This window comes from Alexandromys fortis, unplaced genomic scaffold (assembly GCF_014885135.2).
Source record: "Alexandromys fortis isolate MF-2015 unplaced genomic scaffold, M_Fortis_MF-2015_v1.1 scaffold_233, whole genome shotgun sequence".
In the NCBI taxonomy this organism is placed as follows: Eukaryota; Metazoa; Chordata; class Mammalia; order Rodentia; family Cricetidae; genus Alexandromys; species Alexandromys fortis.
In genome coordinates, this window is record NW_026068146.1 from 1,646,488 (window position 1) to 1,668,982 (window position 22,495).

A 22,495-nucleotide genomic window follows, 5' to 3' on the forward strand; every position below is an offset into this window, starting at 1 on the left:
TAGTTGGTTTGATTGTTTTTGTTCATTGTTTACTCAGTGCCTCCTGTCCAAACAGTGGAGAGCAGCGAACAAAAGAAAAGGGTATCTGCCCTATGGAACTTAAAATTTAGTTGACGCCTGGCTTCATGGTTTCTTGAGGGCAGCATGGTATTGGGGACTCTAGTAATGGGCCTCTTTTATTACAGGCCACAGAGATGCTGGTTCATAATGCCCAGAACCTCATGCAGTCTGTGAAGGAGACCGTGCGAGAAGCAGAAGCTGCTTCAATCAAAATTCGAACAGATGCTGGATTTACTTTGCGCTGGGTCAGAAAGACTCCCTGGTACCAGTAGGCGCCTAGCCAGTCATGGCTGGTCTATGAGCATCTGCTAGGGAGAAGGGAATGAAGACTTCAGTTACTGGGAATAGAAATCAATTCCTGGTCTCACGCACCAGAAACGAATGGGGGCTTCTCACATAGAAAACATTTACACTCTTGTCATAGACACTTTGAAATGTGTCTCTGTATGAACCCTGTACTCTCAGTTACTCCTGTGCACAGTAGACTGGGTCTCTAGCCCATGGATTGCATAAGCTCAGAGTAAGAGTGAACACTATCTGGAAGCCATGCTCTGCTCCAGGGAACATAGCCCTCTGTTTACAGTTCACCAACTCCCTTTCCCCCTTTAGCCCCTAGACTAGAGTTGAGGCAAGTCAGTTAATTAACTGTGCTGCCAAAAGTTATTTTGGGTTTTCCATGTTGCTGCTGACCCTGCCTGCCTTCCCTGGGCCATGCATCATCACCGCAGGATAAGGTGGTCTCTGGGGAGGGTCAGCTTGTGTGGCCTGCATTCATTTCCTGCTTTCCCCCATGTAATCCTAGTTCCTCACGATGTAAAACCAGGAAGAAATCACTATTCTGGCTTCACCATGCCCCTGAGTAATAGCTGTGCTGGGGAAACTTCCTGCCTCACATCCTGCCTTGCTTGGTTGCCAAGGTAACCATCCAGCAAACACACTGGTGCTCTCTGCCTCGAGAGGGGCAGAGTAGCTGGGGTGTGATCGTGCCCATCCTCCCAATGGGGCCACTCCCAGGTTCTCTATGCTTTGTCACTGCCAGTGGAGGTCTGTGCTGACGCCTTAGCATTCTTTCTTAGTCTGTCTGTCTGTCTGTCTGTCTTTCTTTCTTTCTTTCTTTCTTTCTTTCTTTCTTTCTTTCTTTCTTTCTCTTTTCTCTCTCTCTCTCTCTCTTTCTTTTTCTTTCATTTCTGAGCTGAAATGCTGCATTTATTTTTAACCAACCAAATCACCCCAGGCTTTGGCAGTTTTCTATATGCTTCTTAAACAAGACTTTAAAGATACATAGGTATGTGTTTGTCTGTAATCCTCCCTAGCCCCCACTTTTTATTTTTTAATTTTGAGACTGGATCTTTTTATGCTGTCAGGCTAGCCTTTGGGCTTCAGGATTCAAGCAATCTGCCTGCATCAAAGTATTAGCACCTACCACCCACACTTGGCTCCTTTTAAGTTTGGAAGGTCCATTCAAAATTAAGCCCTACAAACTAGGGCTTGCTCCTAAGAGCCTTGAATGGAAGGCAGCCCTGCCTTCTTGTGTGAAGGAGCTAGCACGTGCGGGTCACCACGCTGGTGCTGCCAGGGTAAATCAGAGCTACTGTAAGTCCAGTTGCTTTTAACCAGGACAGCCAACTCTTTCCTCCTCTCCACATATTCAAGAGTAATGAGTATGATATCTAGTATCAGAAAGAGAAAGTGACTTTCCCAGTATTTATCCACAAGCATTTCCAAGGACATGAATATCACTTTCAGAAGTCAATAATCAGATGAATGGAGCGAGACCCTTCCCGGATGTTCCTCCATTACCTACTGCGTTCAGTCCCAACACTCAATGTGTAAACCTTAGGTTGATCCTGCACACTCAGGCTTCCTCTATTTCCTTTCAGCTGATTATTGTCAAAGCTCTCAACATATCTGTAGAATTGATTACCTGATATAAATGCATATCAATGCCTTTAAAGTATGACTCTATGCCAAAGATCACCTTTTGTTTTAAAGATTACTTAGAGGAACTAAGAAGAATCATTTTTGCTCTCCAAGTTCTTCCAGTGCTGGAGACACACGTCTGCCAGGTGTGCTTTCCTCGAGTGTCAGTGCTTACAGTCGTGAACGAGTTAGAGATGCTACCACTAAAAAAACAAAAACTACATTTATAAGCTAGGATTTATTATATACAGATATTTTCTGCCTTTTCTTTTGTTCTGTTTAAAACAAATAAAATACATTTATATGAATAACTCTCTGAATGATGGACGTGCTATTTTACTAACAACTTTAGGTCAGATTCTTATTTCTGAAGAATAGCCAATGAGATGAATCCTCAGGATCTGGGTAATATTAAAAAAAATTAAAGATTTTATTCAATCCATAAAGGAATGGAAATTAATAGTATATTTACATAAGAGGGTCTATGTGATAAAGGACAATCTTGGCACCTATACATTAGAAGGAACAGAAACCATAAGTTATCAGTGGGCAAAGCAGCTATATGTGGGTTACCCTTGGTAGAAGTAACTTTCATTTTAGAAGGTTTTAGCTATTACTGGAGACAATAACTGTCCCTTAAAAAGCAGAGGTTGTGAAACGTGAGGGGCACTTTTGTGCCTTCCAAACCCAGTATAGAACAGTGTCGTCAGGATCCAGTAAGGCTGAGTCAAAACTAGCTTGGGATACACACTGATCTTCTTGCTTGAAAAATCACTGACTAAAATAAAAACATGTTTTTGCCTAATTTTCTAGAATGGGGGTGAAGGGGAGGAAGTTAAATAATATTGCAGGATGAAATTCATCATTGTGTTGACTGAGAAGTTCCCAACTGGAGAAGTGGATTGCAGCCTGTGTCCAAGGCTGTGGAGTTCACTTAGCCAATACTGTAGTGTTCTTCTAACCAGTTGCTTCTAAGGAAAACAAAACTAGCATATTTCCAGTGTTCTTCAACATTTAAGGAATGAACCACCAGCTGAATTCCCCATGTGTACGTGTATGGCAGGCTACCTCACACAGAAAATAAGCATGTTTTATTTGCTTTTAGATTATGGTTCCTTAAGAACAAAGAAAAGGGGAATATGCTAGATTAACCAGAACTCAGGTGTTTAAACATCTTGAGTCTATATGGGAAGTGATGTAATGAAGGTATAGTTTTTATCACTTTTATCACTAAGTCTGTGACCAAAAAGGGACCACTTTAAAATGATGAATGGCTGTGGATATGCTCTACTTAGGAAAAGGCCTCCTAAATGTTGTTAAGCAACTGTAATACTTGTGATACAGAAGAAACTGATCCCATGCAGCTGGCTCTAACTCAGCCTGGATATGAGAATGTTCCATCAACAATCAAACTTAAAAAAAAAATCAGTTTGTTGCGTTCATATTTTTATTGACATTGTAGCCAGAGCTACGAAAAGGACTTACTGGGCTCTATCAAATTAATAAGTACAACAATTTAACTGTAAAGGAACACAGTCTGCTTGGCTGTTTTAGCAGAAATTATTAGAGACAAGGGACTCTTGGTATATGTTCCACTTTGAAAGACAAGACTGCACAGGAGGAATGTTGGACAGTCTAGGTATTGATGGTGAGACAGGGATTGCGAAGAAATTCAACTGTCAAAATTGTTTTTGAGGTAAAAGACAAGATATTTAAATTAGAGCTAGATAACCAATCTAAGTCAAAGCGATTAGATATTTTGCATTTTGACTTAAAGCTGCCAATCTAAGATTGGTTACTCAAGTAATTTCTATTTGAAGCTGCAAAAGCTGGCCTTATTCGATGAGGGCAACAGTAACCATGCTACTGTATCACCAGCACTCCAACAGGGACTGTCAGAGAGATGGAAGAAAACAATGGGCCACAGGATAAGAAAACTAAGTCTAAAGAAAATCAAGGGAAACAGGAAGAGCAACACTTATATCTTAACTTCCCGCCTCCCTCATTTTCATGTCTAATGAGGCAAAGTCCCTGCATAAAGGATTTCCAAGCCAATGATGTAGAACGGAATGAGTCACAGACAAGTTTCCCATGTTACAATCGATTGGTATAAATCATGACTGAGAATGTTTGTCCTTCAGTAATGCTCTTCGTGTACACAGTACAACAAAGACACTTAACTGCTCCAGTCGCATTTTGACAAGGTGGGAAGTTTAGGAAAGGTGCCTATCACAATGGCCTCAGGATATACGTACTATGAAAAGGAGCTCCTCCAAATACAGGGCATACAGGTAAATCCAACCAGTTAAGCACAGAAAGATAAAAGACTGAGAAGAGAAAGAACAGTAGTAGTGAAGCAGACACGGTTTTCTCCTGCTGAACTAGGACACAAGACTTTCAGGCTAACTAGGTTACAGTGGCATTAGATAAAGCTTTACTGAAACATGGAAATGGCAAGGTTTTGCTTAATTTTCTTTTACTACTTTAATTTGTTTAAAAGCACACTTGTGCCTGCAATAACTTCCTATAAGCAGAAGTAGTGTTCCCTTTTATTATCTTAATAAAGTATTTGCCCCTTTTGATGCAAATGATGTTGACTGTGCTATCTAGCAGCTGATGGTGTATCTACTGCAGCAAGGTCCTTGTAAATCAAAATCTGAGCTTTACATAAAAATCTTATTTATAAAAAATAGAATACCAAGTACAGTGAGAATGGAGCACGGAGCCATGTGAAAGTGGCTTTTGCTACAGTGCTTGCTTAATGGCACAAGTGAAAAGCTGAGTAAGGCAAACACTTGAAGAGGCAGTTTTCTGTAAACTTCGTGGGGTGGGGGAATCTCCTTTCGTGGGACAGACACTGACTTGAGATGGCTAAGATCAGAAGGTGTGAAGTTTGGCTGCACCCTACACACACCAGTTCCTGCTGGTGGATGAGACCATATCACTGGCTTCAGGAGAGAGGCTACCGCTGCAGCCCTCTGTCTTTACTGTTACAATGTGCAGCATTCAGCTTGTGGCACCTTGGAAGAAATCTAAATCTTTTCCTAAGTGAAAAGATACAAAATAAGCTAAGTCTTTAGAAAACTTTCCTTAGCTTAAAGCTCCTTAAGAACCCTACATTGATACTAAGCAACTCTGTTAGCAGTGTAGCCTGACACAAATGCTTTATATGTATTCCCACCCACTCGGTACCTAATAGTAATAAATTGTAATTACACTTGAAAAACAAACATCTTGAGGAAATTTGGCCTCTTCTCATGTCCTCACTTGAAACTTCCCAGCTTTTGTGACATATTTGACTCCTTTAAATGGCTTATATTTCTCCCCATACATGTCCAAGCGGTTCACTTTTAAGCCTGTGTCAAAAAGAATGAAGCAAATCATTACTCTCCCAGTAATAACACAGGACTTCATCAGCAGTGAACACTGACCCCTAGATGTGACATGGACAGTGCTCCGTTCATCATTTTGGAAACAATGCCCCTTTTCCATCACCCATGCATATACTCTGGCCAGAAAAATGCTTGTGAATCTAGCTAATTCTACTTCTGTGAACACAAAGGACTGCTTCTCTGGGGCATGTGTGATAAAGACTGAAATAAGCCGTCCTCCCAAATTCTGGTGCCTGGAGGCCGCACCACAGCAGGTAAACTGGAGTTGCTGCTCTTCCTAGCGTAGAACTGTCAGAACTCTTCCAAACTCCTGGTTCCAGTTTCTCCTAGCCACACAGCAAACTTGGCTTTACCTGAAATAGCAAGCTGCTGGATCTTGAACTGTATGTTGAGGCTGGGGTTCTCTTCTGGCTTGGGAGCTCCTGACTGCAAATTTACCAGTCCTTTAAGACTTGGGAGCTTCTGTGGAGCAATTTTCCCCACATCCCATACTAGTACCTTAAAAAGACAAGAGGAAAAAAATCTTAACCACGTCTTAAAGACATGCTCAGAGGTTAACAGACGCTGTAAGCTTCTACACAAAATAAAGCAGTGTCTTAGAAAACAGGAGAAACCCTGACTTACGTTACTATCATTAAACTTTCAGCCACAGGCTCCTTTGTTAAGTGAAATTACCTGTGTGGAAACTGAGTAATAGATAAAAGCATGGCTGTAGTTGGAGTGGAGGACCAAGGATGTGGAACTCCTCTGCTTAGACTTACATGATCCCTGGGAAGATTCTTGAATTCTTAATGTTAGATGTTCATTTTTAAGTTTTTACTTTTATTTATGTGTACATGTGTGTCTATATGGGGTTGCACATGTGAACACAGAGTCCACAGAGACCAGAAGAGGGCATGGGATCCCCTGGAGCAGGTTACAGGCAGTTGTGTAGCTCCATTGTGGTTGCTGGGAACCATATTTGCGTGTTCTACAATAGCAGTTTATGTTCTTAGACACTGAGCCATCTCCCCAGCCCAAGGTTAGAAGATCTTCTAATGCTTTGTGTGGTGGCACACACCTTATTTATTTATTTTTTGGTTTTTCAAGACAGGGTTTCTCTGTGGCTTTGGAGCCTGTCCACCACCGCCCAGCTGTGTGCTAAACCTTTAATGGTGGCGCACGCCTTTAATCCCAGCACTCGGGAGGCAGAGGCAGGCGGATCTCCGTGAGTTTGAGACCAGCCTGGTCTACAAGAGCTAGTTCCAGGACAGGCTCCAAAACCATAGAGAAACCCTGTCTCGAAAAACCAAAAAAAGGGGCTGGAGAGATGGCTCAGTGGTTAAGAGCATTGCCTGCTCTTCCAAAGGTCCTGAGTTCAATTCCCAGCAACCATATGGTGGCTCACAACCATCTGTAATGGGGTCTGGTGCCCTCTTCTGGCCTGCAGGCATACACACAGACAGAATATTGTATACATAATAAAAATAAATGAATGAATATAAAAAAATTAAAAAAAAAAAGAACAAATGAAAAAAAAAAGGTTTAGCACACACCTTTATTTCAGCACTCAGAAGGCAGAGGCAGGTGGATGCCTATGAGTCCAGGTCAGCGTGGTTTACATAGTGAAGTCCAGGACAGCCAGGACTACAATGAGGAAAAAAGAAAACAAAAACAAAAAAACAGAAAACAAAAATCAAGACAAAACAACCACCCAAAAAATTACGAAATTATGCAAAATTACACTTTCTCAGCTATGTGTGGTAGCACATGCTTTTGATGTAGAACTCTTGAGTTCTAGGCCAGCCTGGGCTATATAGTAAGATTCCTCCATCTCAAACAAAACACACCTCATTTATCATCAAGCACTCATTTTTTTGTTGAAAACTTACCACATTTTGCTATGGAAGCAAAGCAGCTGAGAGAAAATCATCTTTTACTGTCCTCTGAAAACCTTTAGCTAGAGGCAAGGTAAGGACACGGCTCTCCTTCTGCTATGCCCTCCACACCCACCACAAACAGATCGCAGAATACTTGCTCACTCTTGACTTGAAGTGGCTGTACCTTGGTTACTGGATCAAATGTGTAGCTGCCTTGTGTTGGTGTCAGGTTCATGTTCAGCACAACTTTTGGCATGTGAACAGTCACTGTGATTCCTTCAATAGTTTTTCCCATATTCTGTTTTGGTCCAATTGTTACATCAAATCTGCCACAAGAGCTGTTTTCCTTAAAACTGATACTGTGTTTCACATACACTGGTATTGCCACTAGACTAAAAGAGACACAGAGAAACATACAAAAGTACTTATGTCCAGGTATGTACACAATGAAAGGTACAGGACAACTGCAGAGGTGGTATGTGTTCCATGCTGTCTGTGACTGTACCACAGGGCCATATACCCTAGCAGAATGCAGCCTCTGTACCAGTACAGAACTCAGTGTTCTGTACCAGTGTGCTAGGACTGTATGGATTGATAACTAACATAAGTCAAAGCAGAAATCTGGTTTAAATACAGTATAAACAACTGGGGTAGAGGGTTATACTTGGGGGGGGGGGCCGCACACGAGCCCATTAAAAGAAAAGTGCTAAGAAATAATTTCTCAGAAAAAACTTTCAGTTTTGTTACCCAAATGCTTTCTGATATTCTAAAGGGACAAGTTAGCTACAGCTGACAACGTTTAACTGTTTAAAACTCAATAATCCCAGCACTTAGGAGGCTGAGGCAGAGGATCCAGAGTTTGAGGTCCTATCCCCAAACTCAATGTGAAGCAGGTAGCGGAGGGTTATCTTAGGGTGTGGATGTCTTCTTAGTTTACAGACCATGACAGGATTAAGGCACCAAAGTCATGGTTTGCCAAGAACATGCATAATCCAAAGGGTTGTTTTTAGTTACAGATTTTAACCTCTCCCTCACTATTACCCTTTTAGGTCCAGAAACACTGTTTCAGGTACATATTATCACCAGTTCTCACTAGGTCTCCAGGTGAGCCAAGATAAACTCAAGAACTAAACTATAAAAATGAAACAAGAGCAGGGCGTTCTATTCAAATCGCTGGACTGTGATGGCAAATTTACTTCTGTGAGCTGACACGGTATGATATGAGTCGGAAATTCCCATCTGGAGGAATAAATGACAAAACTCTTTCTGATTCCCAACGTTTGAACCGGATGCACGGGTGGAAGCTGACATCATCTAAAAGTCTTGGGTTCTGTCAGGAAAAGAAAAAGACATATGTATAGAGTATAAGAAGAATGACAACAGTATTTACATATTATGATAAGTTACTATGCTCCCTAAGTCATAAAAGCAGTGTAAAAATTTATTATGATAATATCAAAATAGTTTTATATACACTACTTGAACTTTATAAACCATGGGGAGAAAAGGCAAGTAGCATTATCTACATTGCACAGATGAAAACTAAAGTTGAAGAAAGTAGAGAAATGGTACCCGAGACAGAACCAGAACACATTTCTCCTAGAGCAGTGTGTCATGCTAAATCTATATGATGCAAAATATTAATGCTCCTTTACATAAGCAGAGTAAATATCTGGTAAAAATGACAGTGGAGATGCAAAAGCTACACAGCAAATCCTGAGCCACTTCTAGCACACTCGAGATAAAGACCTCCCTTCGACCTTTCCATAAAGGCCATGTTCAGTGTGTCAGCTCCTATCTGCAAAGATGAGCTAGGAATCTTTTGAGATAGCCCTCTGTAACCTAATATAAACTCCAGGGTCGGGGAGATGGCTTAACAGGTAGAGGTACTTGCTGAGGACCTGAGTTTGATTCTTAGGATCCACATGGTGGAAGGGGAAAATAAATTCCTGCAAGTTGTCCTCTGATCTCCACATGTGTGCCCTGGTAAATACAAGCCAAGTCAAGCACACACACAAATACGAAATCAACAAACTTCAGCTACAATCTTCCCTCAGGAACTATCACATCACTTAGCACTTCAAATGTACTAGGCATATAAGGGACTATAGAGCAGATCAAACTTACCATGAAAGAGAGCGAGAGATCAGGCATTCCAGAGAGCTTAATGCAAGCATCAATGACCCCCTGAATTTCTGCGAAGACTGTAGATCCTAGAGAAGGAAATGAAAGCTGATAACCTTAATGGAATCTGGCTCGTCTCCATAGTCCTCACTGTAGCTGGAGTAATGGAAACACATTCTGGGTGTGAGAAATAGTAGTTCTGACAGCATTTCTCACTGGTTCCATCTAACTGGCTAGAGTCTAATTCTAAGGAGTTAAAAGAAATTCTTTAGAGAGTCAAGATTATTTGGATCGACGTTTAAAATATTTTAACAGAATTTAAAAATGAAGCAGTTTCCTCATGAAATAGACTAAGCTTTAGGCTACTTTTTAAGGAACAGGGGTCATGATTTATTATTTTGTATGCCTGAAGGCTACAATGGAAAGAAGACAAGGTAATAAAGGGTTTCTCTGTAGCTTTGGAGCCATGGAACTAGCTCTGTAGAACAGACTGGCCTTTAACTGACAGATCCACCTGCCCCTGCCTCCTGAGTGTTAAAAGCAACCAGAAGAAGCCTTTAGCTGAAGCACTGTATACATAGCAGGGAGCAACACAGGGACCACAGCTACGTGATACCTGTCTGATGAGAAAGCTGCAAGAGGGACTCACAAATACCTGGCACTACCTCAGTCAGTGGTTATGATAATTACAATGTAACCTTTGGGCAGAATAAATAGATTTATATATTGTTAGAATAATTTTCTGCTTAAAATCACCCTGCCGAGGGATTTCAGTTTTCAGTTCAACTTATGTCAACTGAATTGTTTCTTCCCCAGAGGACCAGATGCACATAATTACCTGATTTATCTATAATTGCATCTATTTCTTCAACTACATCAAAATAGGCTTCATTGTTTGTATACTTTACTCCTGCTCGACGCCATGGGATGTTGGATAGCTGCCCAGTGGGGAGTGTGTCCCCAACATTACTACTGCCTAGAAATTAGAAAAGAAAGCAAAGTATGATGTGTGTTATAGTCATCAGAAAACAATGGAAAAAGGATGCTTTAGCATCTGCCTTGCATTTGGATTTTCCTTCACTGCAGTTGAGGACTCTAGAACTGCTGAAGACATATTCCATCAAGAGGATAGAGATGGGCCATGTCCTGTCTACCTGTTAGACCAAGATAAATGCATTCACTCATCTTTTGCTTTCTTTGTGTAGCAGTAACCCAAGCTAATTCTAATGGCTCAACAACAGAATCTTGTACTGCTGCCAGCAATGAAAAAGAGGCTTGGCTGCTGAACAACCTAGTGGGAAGAAAACCTGGTTCTTTGGTATTCAGGGGAATTCTACATGAGATGCTGCCATGTTGGTCTCTGTGGAGTAACTAGATGAAGAACATATTTTTGCTTATTCCCATTTCAACATCACCACACCATTGAGATTGTAGCTCTTTAGTAGAGCATTTGCCTAGCATGCACATAGCTCTATGCTCTATCTCCAGTAGAGCAAAAACAGAACCAAAAAAACCAAAACCTGCCTTAAGGTCAGCACACCATTTTGGCTGAAATGTGGCTAATATTCTTATCTGGTTAGCTTCCTGACAAACTGCATATGTATGGTTTGCAAACACAAACTCTTTTACTGGGACTTACTCCACATTTTGGTTAGTCTATATTTTTTAATTCAAAAGGAACTCATGCAGTAAAAGATAGTAAGTCAATCAAACATTTATGTTTTCTACTAACATCAACTACTATTAGCATACAGGTATATTTCTTTAAATATTTACTCATCAGTAACTGGTGGAGGAGGGTCATCTTTCTATATGTTGTTTCATTGGTTAATTAATAAAGAAACTGCTTGGCCCACTGATAGGGTAGAATTTAGATAGGCAGAGTAAACAGAACAGAATGCTGGGAGAAAAAAGCCAAGTCAGTGAGTCACCATGATTCTCCCACTCCAGATGGGTTAAGATCTTCCCTGGTAAGCCACCTCGTGGGCTACACAGATTATTAGAAATGGGTTAGATCAATATGTAAGAGCTAGTCAGTAAGAGGCTAGAACTAATGGGCCAAGCAGTGTTTAAATGAATACAGTTTCCGTGTAATTATTTTGGGTATAAAGTGGGACGCAGCCCGCCACTCATATTACAACAAGTAACATTACCACTTTTTCTTATTTTGTTAATTCTGCTTTTCTTTCTTTTCCCTCCCTCCCTTTCTCTTTTTTTTTTTTTTTTTTCTTATGATTCTAGCACTTGAGAGGCAGAGGTAGGAGGATGGCAGTAAGTCTGAGGCCAGCCTGGTCTACATAGTGAGTTCTGGGCCAGTAGGAGCTACAAGACCCTATCTTGTGAAAACAGGTTGCAAGCCAGGCAGCACATTCCTATACTCCCAACACTCAGGAGACTAAGGCAGGAGGACTGCTAGTGTAAAGCCAGCCTCATCTGCAAACTATGACCACCTTGCTTCCAAAAACCACACACACACACACACACATCAAATTTAACCAAATATAACATATGGTTTCAGAGTGCTTGCCTAGTATGCATGAAGCCCTGTGTTCAATCTCTAGCACTTTAACCTCAACACTTGTGGGACGGTGGAGGTGGGAGGATTAGAAGTTCAGAGTCATTTTTGGCTACACAGTAATACAGTATGTTCAAATCTAGATTAGATTTTAAGACAAGGAATGTCTATAGCCCAGGATGGCTAAGAACTAGGGATCCTTCTACATGCTAGGATTACAGGCATGTGTTACTAAGCTTGGTTAACAAGGCTAACATTCATTTCATAGTCTATTGCTGGTATTCCTGTCTCCAGCCTGTTACTTTCCAAGAGTATTAGAAAAATACTGCTTTAATCAGATTATTTTTCTGTTTAGAAACCTTTATGCTTCCTACTTGCTTTCTAACAAAAGCTAAACATTCTGCTTAGCCGTAGGAACAAGTATTACCCCGCCTCAGCTTCCCACGTCATACTCAGCCCAGTCTCACCTAAGTGTGTGCTTTCAGTGTTCAATTACAAAAGCTCTACTTCTGTTAGAGGGGCACATATAATCCCGCCTTCCATTTCATGTGTATTTTCCTCATACAAGTTCTCATTTATCTACTTCTACAATCTACTGATTCTGCAGGGCCATGTGTTAGGGTCACCTGGTAGTTCAAGAAAGATTACTTCATCCACTGAACCATTCTTTGGTCTGTGTATATATGTGTGGTACTAGGAAACAGAATCATAAGCATACTCTACTAAGGAAGTATAGCCCAGTGTATTATATTTTCTCACTTTGTACCCCAGGCTAGCCACGAACTCATATTTGTTCTCCTTTAGCTGCCCTAGTACCTGGGATTACAGGTATGCAGCACCACATCCAGCCTGAACCATTCTCTTAAACTTTTTCAATCCATGCTATAGTATTATTATTATACATTAGTAAGTTTTTTGAAAGTTAAATAATACAAAGTGGGCTGGAAAGATAGCTCAGTAGATAGAAGTGCTTGCTATGGAAAAACGAAGGCCTGAGTCCAGATCCCAGCTCCGCATAAATGATGGGGTGGCTGTGCACACACCTATGTCCCAAACATTGTGGGGGTCAATACAGGATGGCTGGGGCTTGCTGGCAACCAGCCTAGCTTCAGGTTCAGTGAGAGACTTTGTCTCAAAAAAAGGAGCCAGGTGACAGTGATAGAGCAGGACACCTAATGCTCTGTGCACACTCAACACACACACACACACACATATATCTAAAAACATATAAAGCAAAAATAAAGATGTTTTAGCTAGAGATAAACAATGTATACATTTTAGATTTTTTTGTTTTGTTTTTTAAGACAGGGTTTCTCTGTGTAATGGTGCTGGCTGCCCTGGAACTCACTCCGTAGACCAGGCTGGCCTCGAACTCAGAGATCTGTCTGCTTCTGCCTCCTGAGTGCTGGATTAAAAAAGCCACCATCACTGACTTGCCATTTTAGGATTTTATCTTTGTAAATTATATATATGTTTATCTGTATATACATACACACACAAACAAAAACAACAAAATAATATATATATCTTTTATGAGTTTGTGCTGTTTTTCTATTTTGTCCTGTTTTTTCCCCCTACTTAATAATATGATTGTTTCCCAGTGTCTCACTACAATATCCCCGAAGTATGAAATTGCTCTTTAAATCTTTAGATATTTTAACTATGGACAGTGTAGTTGGAGTGACATGTAACATTCCTCCAGAAGACTTCTTTTTTAATTTTGGACACAGTCTAGCTCTGACCTAGGGCTCTCTTAGTAGACCAGTCTGGCCTCGAATTCATAGAGATACACCTGCCTCTATCTCCTGAATGCTGGATTAAAGGCTTCTGTCCCAAGCCCACTCTTTCCGAAGATTTTTAAAGTCTCAAGAGATTATCTGAGTATATGTAATTTCAAGGTATGGTTCAGAAATAAAATTCAGTTGGAAGCTTGTAACAAAAGCAGAAAGCCTACTATGTATGAATTCTACAAACTAATTTTTTACTTACTTTATTAGTTTTTCGTGTCTGAAATACTGGGCATTGAACCCAAAAATAGGCAAATACTACCACTGAGCTATGGCTCTAAAAGTTCTGTCATACAAATTAGGCCTCTCTTAATAAAAGAAACATATTTCTCACTCTGTATCCCAGATTGGTCTTGAACTTATCAACCCACTAGTGAGCCTCCTAAATGCATATGATTACACATGAGCTACACCTGACCTCATATATCTGCTTTTGTTATTGTTCTTGCTCTCTCTCCAAACAAAAAGTGGGCTGGTCAGATGTGTCAGTGGGTAAAGGCTTTTGCTGCCATGCCTGAAGACTTGATTGAATTGAGGGAGAGTGAGAGAAGGAGAGAAAGAGAGAGAGAGAGAGAGAGAGAGAGAGAGAGAGAGAGAGAGAGAAAGAGAGAGAGAGAGATAGAGAGAGAGAGAGGAGAGAGGAGAGAAGAGAGAGGAGACAGAGAGAAAATAAAAAATACATTCATTTTAACATTATTGGTAATTTTAATTTTGGCCAAATCAGACTACCCTAATAGTCTGTCATATGAACAAAATGGCTGTTCATAAAATTTCAATGGATCAGTTCTAGCAGACTGTTTCATCTTTCATACCTGTGATAGAATTGACGACGGAACGTAGAATTGTTGGTGGTTTAATTAGTTCTTTCAAAATGTTAGATTCCGTAGCCAGCGGGAATCCATTGTCTAGCATTTCCTCCAAGAGCTCATACACTATGACCACATTATCCTTAATTGCAGCCTCTGAACACTCACCAAAGTAGTCCTAACAAAAGAATCAGAATGTTGAACAACAGAAAGCATGGAGAAAAGCTTGCTTTTCCTTATAATACCCTTTCTTCTCAAGAATAAGCCAAGTAACTCATGGTTTGAGACCTTAGAAATACACAGAAATAAAAAAATTCTCTCAGGCCTGCTTTTCGTCCCGCCCGGCTCCTGCATGGCTAGGCCCTGGAAATAACAACACACAAATTTTATTCATTTAAACACTGCCTGGCCCATTAATTCTAGCCTCTTCTTGGCTAACTCTCACATCCTGATTAACCCATTTCTAATAAGCCACGAAGTGGTGGCTTACCGGGAAGATTCTAACCACAGTCCGTCTTGGGTAGGAGAAGCATGGCGTCTACCTGACTCTGCTCTTTCTTCCAGCATTCTGTTCTGTCTACTCCGCCTATCTAAGCTGCTGCCCTATCAAAGGCCAAGGCAGTCTCTTTATTTGACCAATGAAAGTAACACATAGACAGAAGACCCACCTACATCAGAAAGCCAAACATTTCTCTTCAATACTTTCTAACTGTATTTATATTGATTCCTATTATATGTCATGCTAGAAAGTACTGAAATGTAAGCTATAAACTTCATTAGCCCTAATAAACCCACTCCTAAGCACATATAAAGCTTAAGCCATTTGCTTTATTTATCAAAACAAGAGAAAATTGAAAACGTAAATATAGAAGAGCTCATGACCAATAAATCTTTGTGATGATCCAGAGAATTCTAAGTGGAGGACATTCTATTTCCTCATGGTATAGTTTGCCACACACACAAAAACCACGGACAGAGCAGCAATGTGTGTGACTGCACACTCTCTAAGTGCTTATGAGACTAGGTTTAGAGAGAAAAGCCACACTGTACACATCAGAAACTTAGATGACAAACATAAGCAATCTCCCCTTGCATTTTCCTGGGTGATTTAGTTACAACAGTTTGATGGCTACAAACCTGAAAAGTGTCAGCAACTCGATGCAGAAACTCAATCACAAAGAGAGGTGGCACTTCCGTCTGTATGACAGACACGAAGAAGAGCTTATCCCGGTAGATACTAATGAGGTAGTGGTGAGGTGTTGAAATGACAGGTGGGACATTTTCAACATCCGCAGCTTTCTCCTGAGCTTCAAAAAAATAGTCACAGACAGACTGGCTCACCACACTCTTCCAGTGTTTCTCTAGAAATATGTCGCCAGAGCAGTTGATGAGAAATAGACTGTGGATCATTTTCTGTGAAAGAAAAAAGGGGCTTGTACTTACTGGACATTGAAATGCAGTTGTAGTAGATGGTAATAAACTCAGAGACTCACCATTGGACAATGTCTAGAGAGTGAGAGACTTTGGACTGCTCAGCCCTAAATGAGATGTCTTTATCACACCCACCCCTCAAGACTCAGGGAGCTAAGGAGAAGAGGAGACAAAAATCTGAAGAACCAGAAGTGGTGAACAGCTCCAAGGACACAGCATCTTCCAGACACATATGAGCTCACAGAAACTGACATACCACACAAAGACCTCTACAAACTCAAACCAGATAAAAATCACAGCATGGAGAAAGCGAAGTAGACACCAAGTTCCACCCCTAAGCAAGAAGCTACTTGCAACTGATACCTGCCAGGAAGGGGAAAACCAATTTTTTTCCAACAGAGTACCACTGGGTTTATCAACCACACTCTAGGGTAGGTTCCATGCACAGGCATATCTGGTCAACACAAGAAGGACTCCATTTTGTGTGTGTGTACTTTTTTGTTTTGTTATTTTTTTTTGTCTTACTGTGTTTTTATTTGTTTTCTTTCCTCTTCCTCCTTCTTTTTTTTTGGAGAGAGAGAACATGAAGTTGGGTGGGTAGGGATATATGGGGAGGACTTATGTATGTGGAGGACAAAGAATATGATAGAAATATATTGTATGAAAAAATCCTTGTCATACTGTGATGACATAAAAAACAGACAAAGCAATGTAAGTGTCGTAATGTAATGTAAGAAAATGTAAAGCAATTGCGGATCAGTATTTCTCATGGACACAGATGGAAAAGTCTTAATATTACAAAGCTAAATTCAGCAACAAATTTTAAATTTATAGTTAATTCCAAGAATGCAAGTTTGGGGGCTGGAGAGATGGCTCAGAGGTTAAGAGCATTGCCTGCTCTTCCAAAGGTCCTGAGTTCAATTCCCGGCAACCATATGGTGGCTCACAACCATCTGTAATGGGGTCTGGTACCCTCTTCTGGCCTGCAGGCATATACACAGACAGAATAATGTATGCATAATAAATAAATATTTAAAAAAATGCAAGTTTGGTTGAACACAGGACAGTTAATCAATGTAATCTAAAGTGCTGGTTAGTTCTGCCAACTTAACACAGCTACATAAATCTGGAAGAGGAAATCTCAGTTGAGGAACTGCTCCATCAGACTGTTCTTCTGTGGGAATATCTGTTGGCCATTTAAGAGGACACAGCCCACTGCAGGTAGTGCTAACCCATCGCAGGTGGTTCTATAAGAAGCTGAGCAAGCCTCTAAGCAGTTTTCCTCCATAGTTCTGCCCTGACTCCCCTCAATGAACAACTATGATCAGGATGTGAAAGCCAAATAAATCCCTTCTTTCCCAAGTTGCTTTTGACCATGGTATTTTTCATGTGTATTACATAGCAAGTTTGAGGTTTGTATGGGACATATGACACCTTTTCTTAAAAACATAAAAAAAACCAACAAAACAACAATAGAAAAATATTTGTCAAATGTGCAACAAGGGGACAACTGAAAGCTGTCTAACTGCTTTATCTTCATTGTATACGATGACAATTATGGCAATTATCACAGTGCCAGCTAGATCTGAACAGCTGAATTCTGAGCTCCTGTTCTTAACTGCTTCTTATACACTAATCAGCAGGCACACATTTGAACACAGTGCCAATTAGGTCTTCAGCAGCTAAGGAAATAGCCTTTGTTTGTGTTGTCCAATATGGCAATCATTGAATACACTTACTGCTGTGCACTAGATATGTAGCTAACATGAAGTCCCAGCACTTGAGAAGTGGAAGCAGGAAGATTAGGGGTTCAAGGCCAGCCGGGACTATAAACACAGGCAACTAAAGTCACTTCAGGATATATGAGATCCTGTCTCAAAAAAGAAATGCAACAAAAATGTAGCAAAGACAACTAAGGTACTGAAATATTAACTATTTTTTGAGATAGTCTCACTATGTAGTCCAGGATAGCTTGGAAATTGCAAACTTGGAATTTGTAAATTGCAAAATTTGCTAATTTGAATTAATCTAAACACCCACTTCTGGTTGTGATACTAGATAGTAGTGCTATTTTGACTTGGTTTAAGAGGAAGAGTTGACGCTTCCAAACAGAAACCAAACATGTTCTAGTTTTTGTGCTGAGAGTTTAATAGATTACAGTATAAATAAAAGAAGTGACCCAGGTTATTTCAAACCACTAGCCTTATGGAACACAGCACACTGAAGTATCACAACACTCCCTAAGAGGGCTGCTTGTTTTTGACTAGTTTCTATATTTTAGAGCTAGATCTCCACTCATTTTCTTAAGCTGGTGAAAAATTCTTTCCAGGAAAGTTTCCACCAAAGTTGTGTTTATTGGCAGCAGTTCAGGTTTCAGAATACAGGGCTGTCAAACCAACCACTGGATTTACTGTTGTTAATCCTTTGTGCCGAGATGAGAGAATAACATTTCCAGCACTCAACAGCACTTGGCTCAAAATCCATTTTAGCCAGGCTGTGGTGGCGCACGCCTTTAATCCCAGCACCTGAGAGGCAGGGGCTGGAGGATCTCTGTGAGGTCTATAGATTGAGTTCCAGGACAGGCTCCAAAGCTACACCGAGAAATTCTGTCTTGAAAAACAAAAAAATCAAAAGAAAAGAAAATCTAACTATCTATAACAGGAAAGGAGACCTTAGTTTACCTATTCACATTATGACCAATTTCCTAAAGCACATAACGACTAAGCAACACCACATGGAGCAGAAAAATTAGCTCATTTCTTTATCACTTATGCATTTAGTTGCTATTTTGTTACTTATTTTATTGAATTTTCTTGGAAAACTACAAAGGAACCACCACAACCATTTTGTGTGTGTGTGACTTTTGAATCACAAAACACTCCCATCAGAATTTTGATTGTAGCTTAACTGTTGCTTCATGAATCCTCTTTACTAAATGTACATTCATCCCAAGGTCTTACAAGTAATGCAATTACAAAAGTTAAAATATCTTTGGAATCAAGTGTCTAAAACATAAAGTGTATTCTGTTTTCTTTCTAGATATGGTCTTATGCTGCTGGACTCATGGGGTCAAGAAATCCCTTGCCTCAGGCTCTCAAGCAAGAGGAACAAACGTCATTCACTGCACTTGATGTTCCTCCTGCACGAAGCATAATGGAGGGATAGGATGGAAGATCTCTAAAGCGGGAACGGGGGATGGGAAGATGGCAAGGTCAGTAAAGTGCCTGCCATGTAAGTGTGAGGACCTTTGAATCCCCAGCACCATTATAAAAACTAACAGTGGAGTAAAGGGTGGGGGTGGAGGTGTTGGAGACAGACAGATCCTCAGAGCTTTCTGGCTAGACACAGTTAAGAGATCAGTGATAATGGGGCTGCATGGCTTGAAAGCTCGGAGCACTGGGTGTACTTTCAGAGGATCAGAGTCTGACTTCCAGCACTCACACCCAGAGGTTCTCAACCCTCTTAATGCTGCCACCCTTTAATATAGTTCCTTATGGTGTGCTGATACCAACCATAAAATTATTTTGTTGCTACTTCATAACTGTAATTTTGCTACAGTTATGAATCATAGTAAAATTATCTGTGTTTTTCAATGGTCTTGACGACCTTCCTCAAAGGGGTTGCAACTCACAGGTGCTTATTACGGTCTGTAACTCTAGTGCCCATGGGTCCAGTGCCCTCTTCTGGCTTTTTCAGACATTGCACTCACAAGGTGCACTATATTCTCTCTCTCTCTCTCTCTCTCTCTCTCTCTCTCTCTCTCTCTCTCTCTTTCACACACACACACACACACACACACACACACACACACACACACACGAGATGAGCAACAGTAGGAGCCCATATTAGAAGGTTAACAAAATGGAGTAAAATGAACAGGTTTTGAGCAAAAATGTATTTAAGTTTGGGTATGTTGTGTAGAAATAAGATGAAAGCCCTAGCCATACATGATTTGACCCAATTCGTAATATATTTGATTCAAATAAGTATATTATTCAATCAATGTATATAGGTCTGATGATTCAAAGAGACTGGTATGTTGTTAATGGAAATTACAAATATAAAAATTATATCAAAAATTATGTATATAGTAAGAAACGTACATGAAAGAACAGAACAGTATTTGAGTGGCATGCGAGTCAAGGAAGAGGAACTAAGAAGAGACTAAGATGCAGGTGAAGGGGAAGGGCTGTGAGAGATCTGCAGGGACTGAAGTAGAGGAATGGTACAAAGAGGTCAAACTGTGTTTTTCTTTGGGTTGGAGAGGTGGCTCAGTTGGTTAAGAGCAGGAACAGAAGACTGATCAGATTCTGGCTGGGCGAGGTGGCACACACCTTTAATTCCAGTACTGGGAAGGCAGAGGCCGGCCTAGTTGACAAAGGAGTTCCAGGGTTACACAGAGAAACCCGTCTTGAAAAACAAAAAGCCAGATTCAAGTCAGGCAGATCTTAACTGCCCTTGCTCTCCATGGACACTACATTCATGTGCACCTTCCCACATGTAAATGCACAATTAAAAGTAATACAAAGAAATCTCCAAAAGTTTTTAAAATTTTTCTTTTCCTTACCGAGGATCTTTTAAAACGCCAATCTCTTATCCATTGTCCCTACAAATTGTTTTTAGAAGATTTTTTTCATTAATTTAAATGTGTATTATATATAAGAGTTGGTTTGTGCATGTAAGCACAGTGCCCAGGAAGGCCAGAAGGGGCAGTGGATCTCCTGAGATGGAGATACAGGGGCATGGGACGGAAAGCTCGCAGAGGACCAGACTCGGTTCTCAACACCCACCCATCCCAGGCAGCTCACAACCCATTTTTTAAAAATTAAAATTTGTTTTTATATGTATGCATTTCTGTGAGTATATGCCATATGAGTGAAGGTGTCTTCAGAGGCCACACCCTCTGGAGTTATAGGTAGTGAGCCAGCCACTGTGGATGATGGGAACTGAACTAGGGTTTTCTGCAAGAACAGCAGGTACTCTTTAGTGAGCCAGCTCTTCAGCATCCCCCCTGCCACCCCCCAGTCACATAAATCTAGAAGAAAAGATCCTCTGGGACTGGAGTTAAAGACAGCTGTTACCCACTACGTGAGTGCTGGAAATTGAACTTAGGTCGTCTGAAAGTACAGGCAATGCTCTTAACTGGTGAGCCATCTCCTGCTCCCAGAAGTAGTTTTTTTTTATCCATGCCAAGAATATATGATTGAGGGTCAAGAGGACATTGGCGATCTTTGCTAGGGTGATTTTAATGGTGGCTCTATAGGATGTTGAAAAGGAGAAATTGCAATGCAGTGCTTAGATAGAAGTAGCAAGCAGGTAAAAACAAAGATAAAGAGATTGAGAAAGCTCAGCAGGAATGCGTCTGCTGCCAAGCTCAAGGACCTGAGTTTGATTCCTACGAAACCTCATGAAGGAGAGAAGCGAGGCCCACAAGTTATCCTCTGAGTTCTACAGGTGTACTGTGGCATGCAACACACAGAGAACAACAACAACAACAACAAAACCAGGTAAATGAAGCAGAAGATTATGGCACTGGGAAGGTAGGTGAAAGAACTTGTCCTCTCTAAGAAAAAGAGACATTTTCTTCTTTCAATAGAAAGGAAGGAGATTTGTATATATTTGGCTGCAGGAAATTCCTTTTTCTCCTGTGTAATGTGTTTCCAAGTCAAAACCCCAAATGCCACAAAACAAACAAACAAAAGAAAAAAATCCACTTCTTTTCCTGTGAGGACGCCGTATTTTACAGTGACCCAACTTCTCGACCAGGAAGTCAAAGCCTCAGGATCAAACAAATCCATGACAGTCAATCAGCCCGCCACCCTTACGTTCCCGCACCCCAGGCCACTTTCTCAGTTTACAGCCCTGTCACCTATCTTGTGGGAAGCTGCTTCCCCATCCCCGGAGCGCTCACCCAGACGTCACCCTCTAAACAGGACGTTCTCTTAGGTTCATCAGGGGCTTTGCCCTCCAAGGCCAAACCTGGTGGTTGGCGAATTCAAGTCGTCGGCACTCCACCTCACTGGAGATGACAAGACCCTTTTCCCCGCGCCTGGGGACCAGAGTTCGAGAACCCTGAGTGGCAGGTGCACCCTCCTTTCCGGCCCAGCTGGCTAGAAAGCCGGAAGGCCGGGCGCAGGGGGAGGCCCGGCCCTGGTCCACAGCAGCAAGGACGCTCCTGGAGCCCAGGCTAGTGTTTCGAGCTCGAGCTATGCAGTCTGCTCCCCGGCTTTTGAGCGGTCTCCAGCCCGTAGACTCCCCGCGCTCACTCACCCTGCCACCTGGGCGAGTCAGTGATTCGGTGCCGGGTCCTCTCTGAACCGAAGCTGAAGCAGCAAAGAAAGCGGCGAGGACCCCGCGCTTGGAGTGCCCAACAGATTGCCTGACTAGCAGCCTCAGAGACGCCAAGGAAGTCAGCAGGACTAGGAAGATAGAAGGGGCGGAAAGGCGCTCAGTGAGAGGAACGGTGTCTCCAGAGGTTTGGATCTGAATCGTCTACATCACTCAGGAGCTGGAAGAGCAGGGAGGTGGCACTCCCTGAGCGCAGGCACTCGCCCGCAGCCTAACTCCGTTCGGGGTCCCTTTCCGTAGTAATCGAGGGACG

General features: G+C 41.4%; 2 protein-coding genes across 4 annotated transcripts in view; one reads left to right on the top strand and one right to left on the bottom strand.

Moving 5' to 3' along the window:
• Positions 1-2,291, top strand: part of Vcl (vinculin) — a 93,265-nt gene extending 90,974 nt beyond the window's left edge. For both annotated transcript variants that reach the window (XM_050127041.1, XM_050127043.1), the window contains one exon: positions 186-2,291. In XM_050127041.1, the coding sequence (XP_049982998.1) occupies positions 186-332 (147 nt within the window). In that variant the 3' untranslated portion in view covers positions 333-2,291. The remainder of the gene's footprint in view (positions 1-185) is intronic.
• Ap3m1 (adaptor related protein complex 3 subunit mu 1) lies at positions 1,218-22,492 on the bottom strand. Of its 2 annotated transcripts, none has more exons than XM_050127044.1 (9): positions 22,165-22,492; positions 15,601-15,876; positions 14,470-14,641; positions 10,194-10,331; positions 9,359-9,444; positions 8,428-8,561; positions 7,416-7,623; positions 5,726-5,870; positions 1,218-5,336 (listed from the first exon to the last, which is right to left on the bottom strand). In XM_050127044.1, exons 2-9 carry the CDS (start codon positions 15,871-15,873, stop codon positions 5,236-5,238), a joined length of 1,257 nt encoding a protein of 418 aa, XP_049983001.1. In that variant the 5' UTR covers positions 15,874-15,876; positions 22,165-22,492; the 3' UTR covers positions 1,218-5,235. The 2 variants fall into 2 exon arrangements, with proteins under 2 accessions (XP_049983001.1, XP_049983002.1); XM_050127045.1 differs by lacking the exon at positions 22,165-22,492 and adding an exon at positions 21,806-22,156.
• Positions 22,493-22,495: the final 3 nt, after the last annotated feature.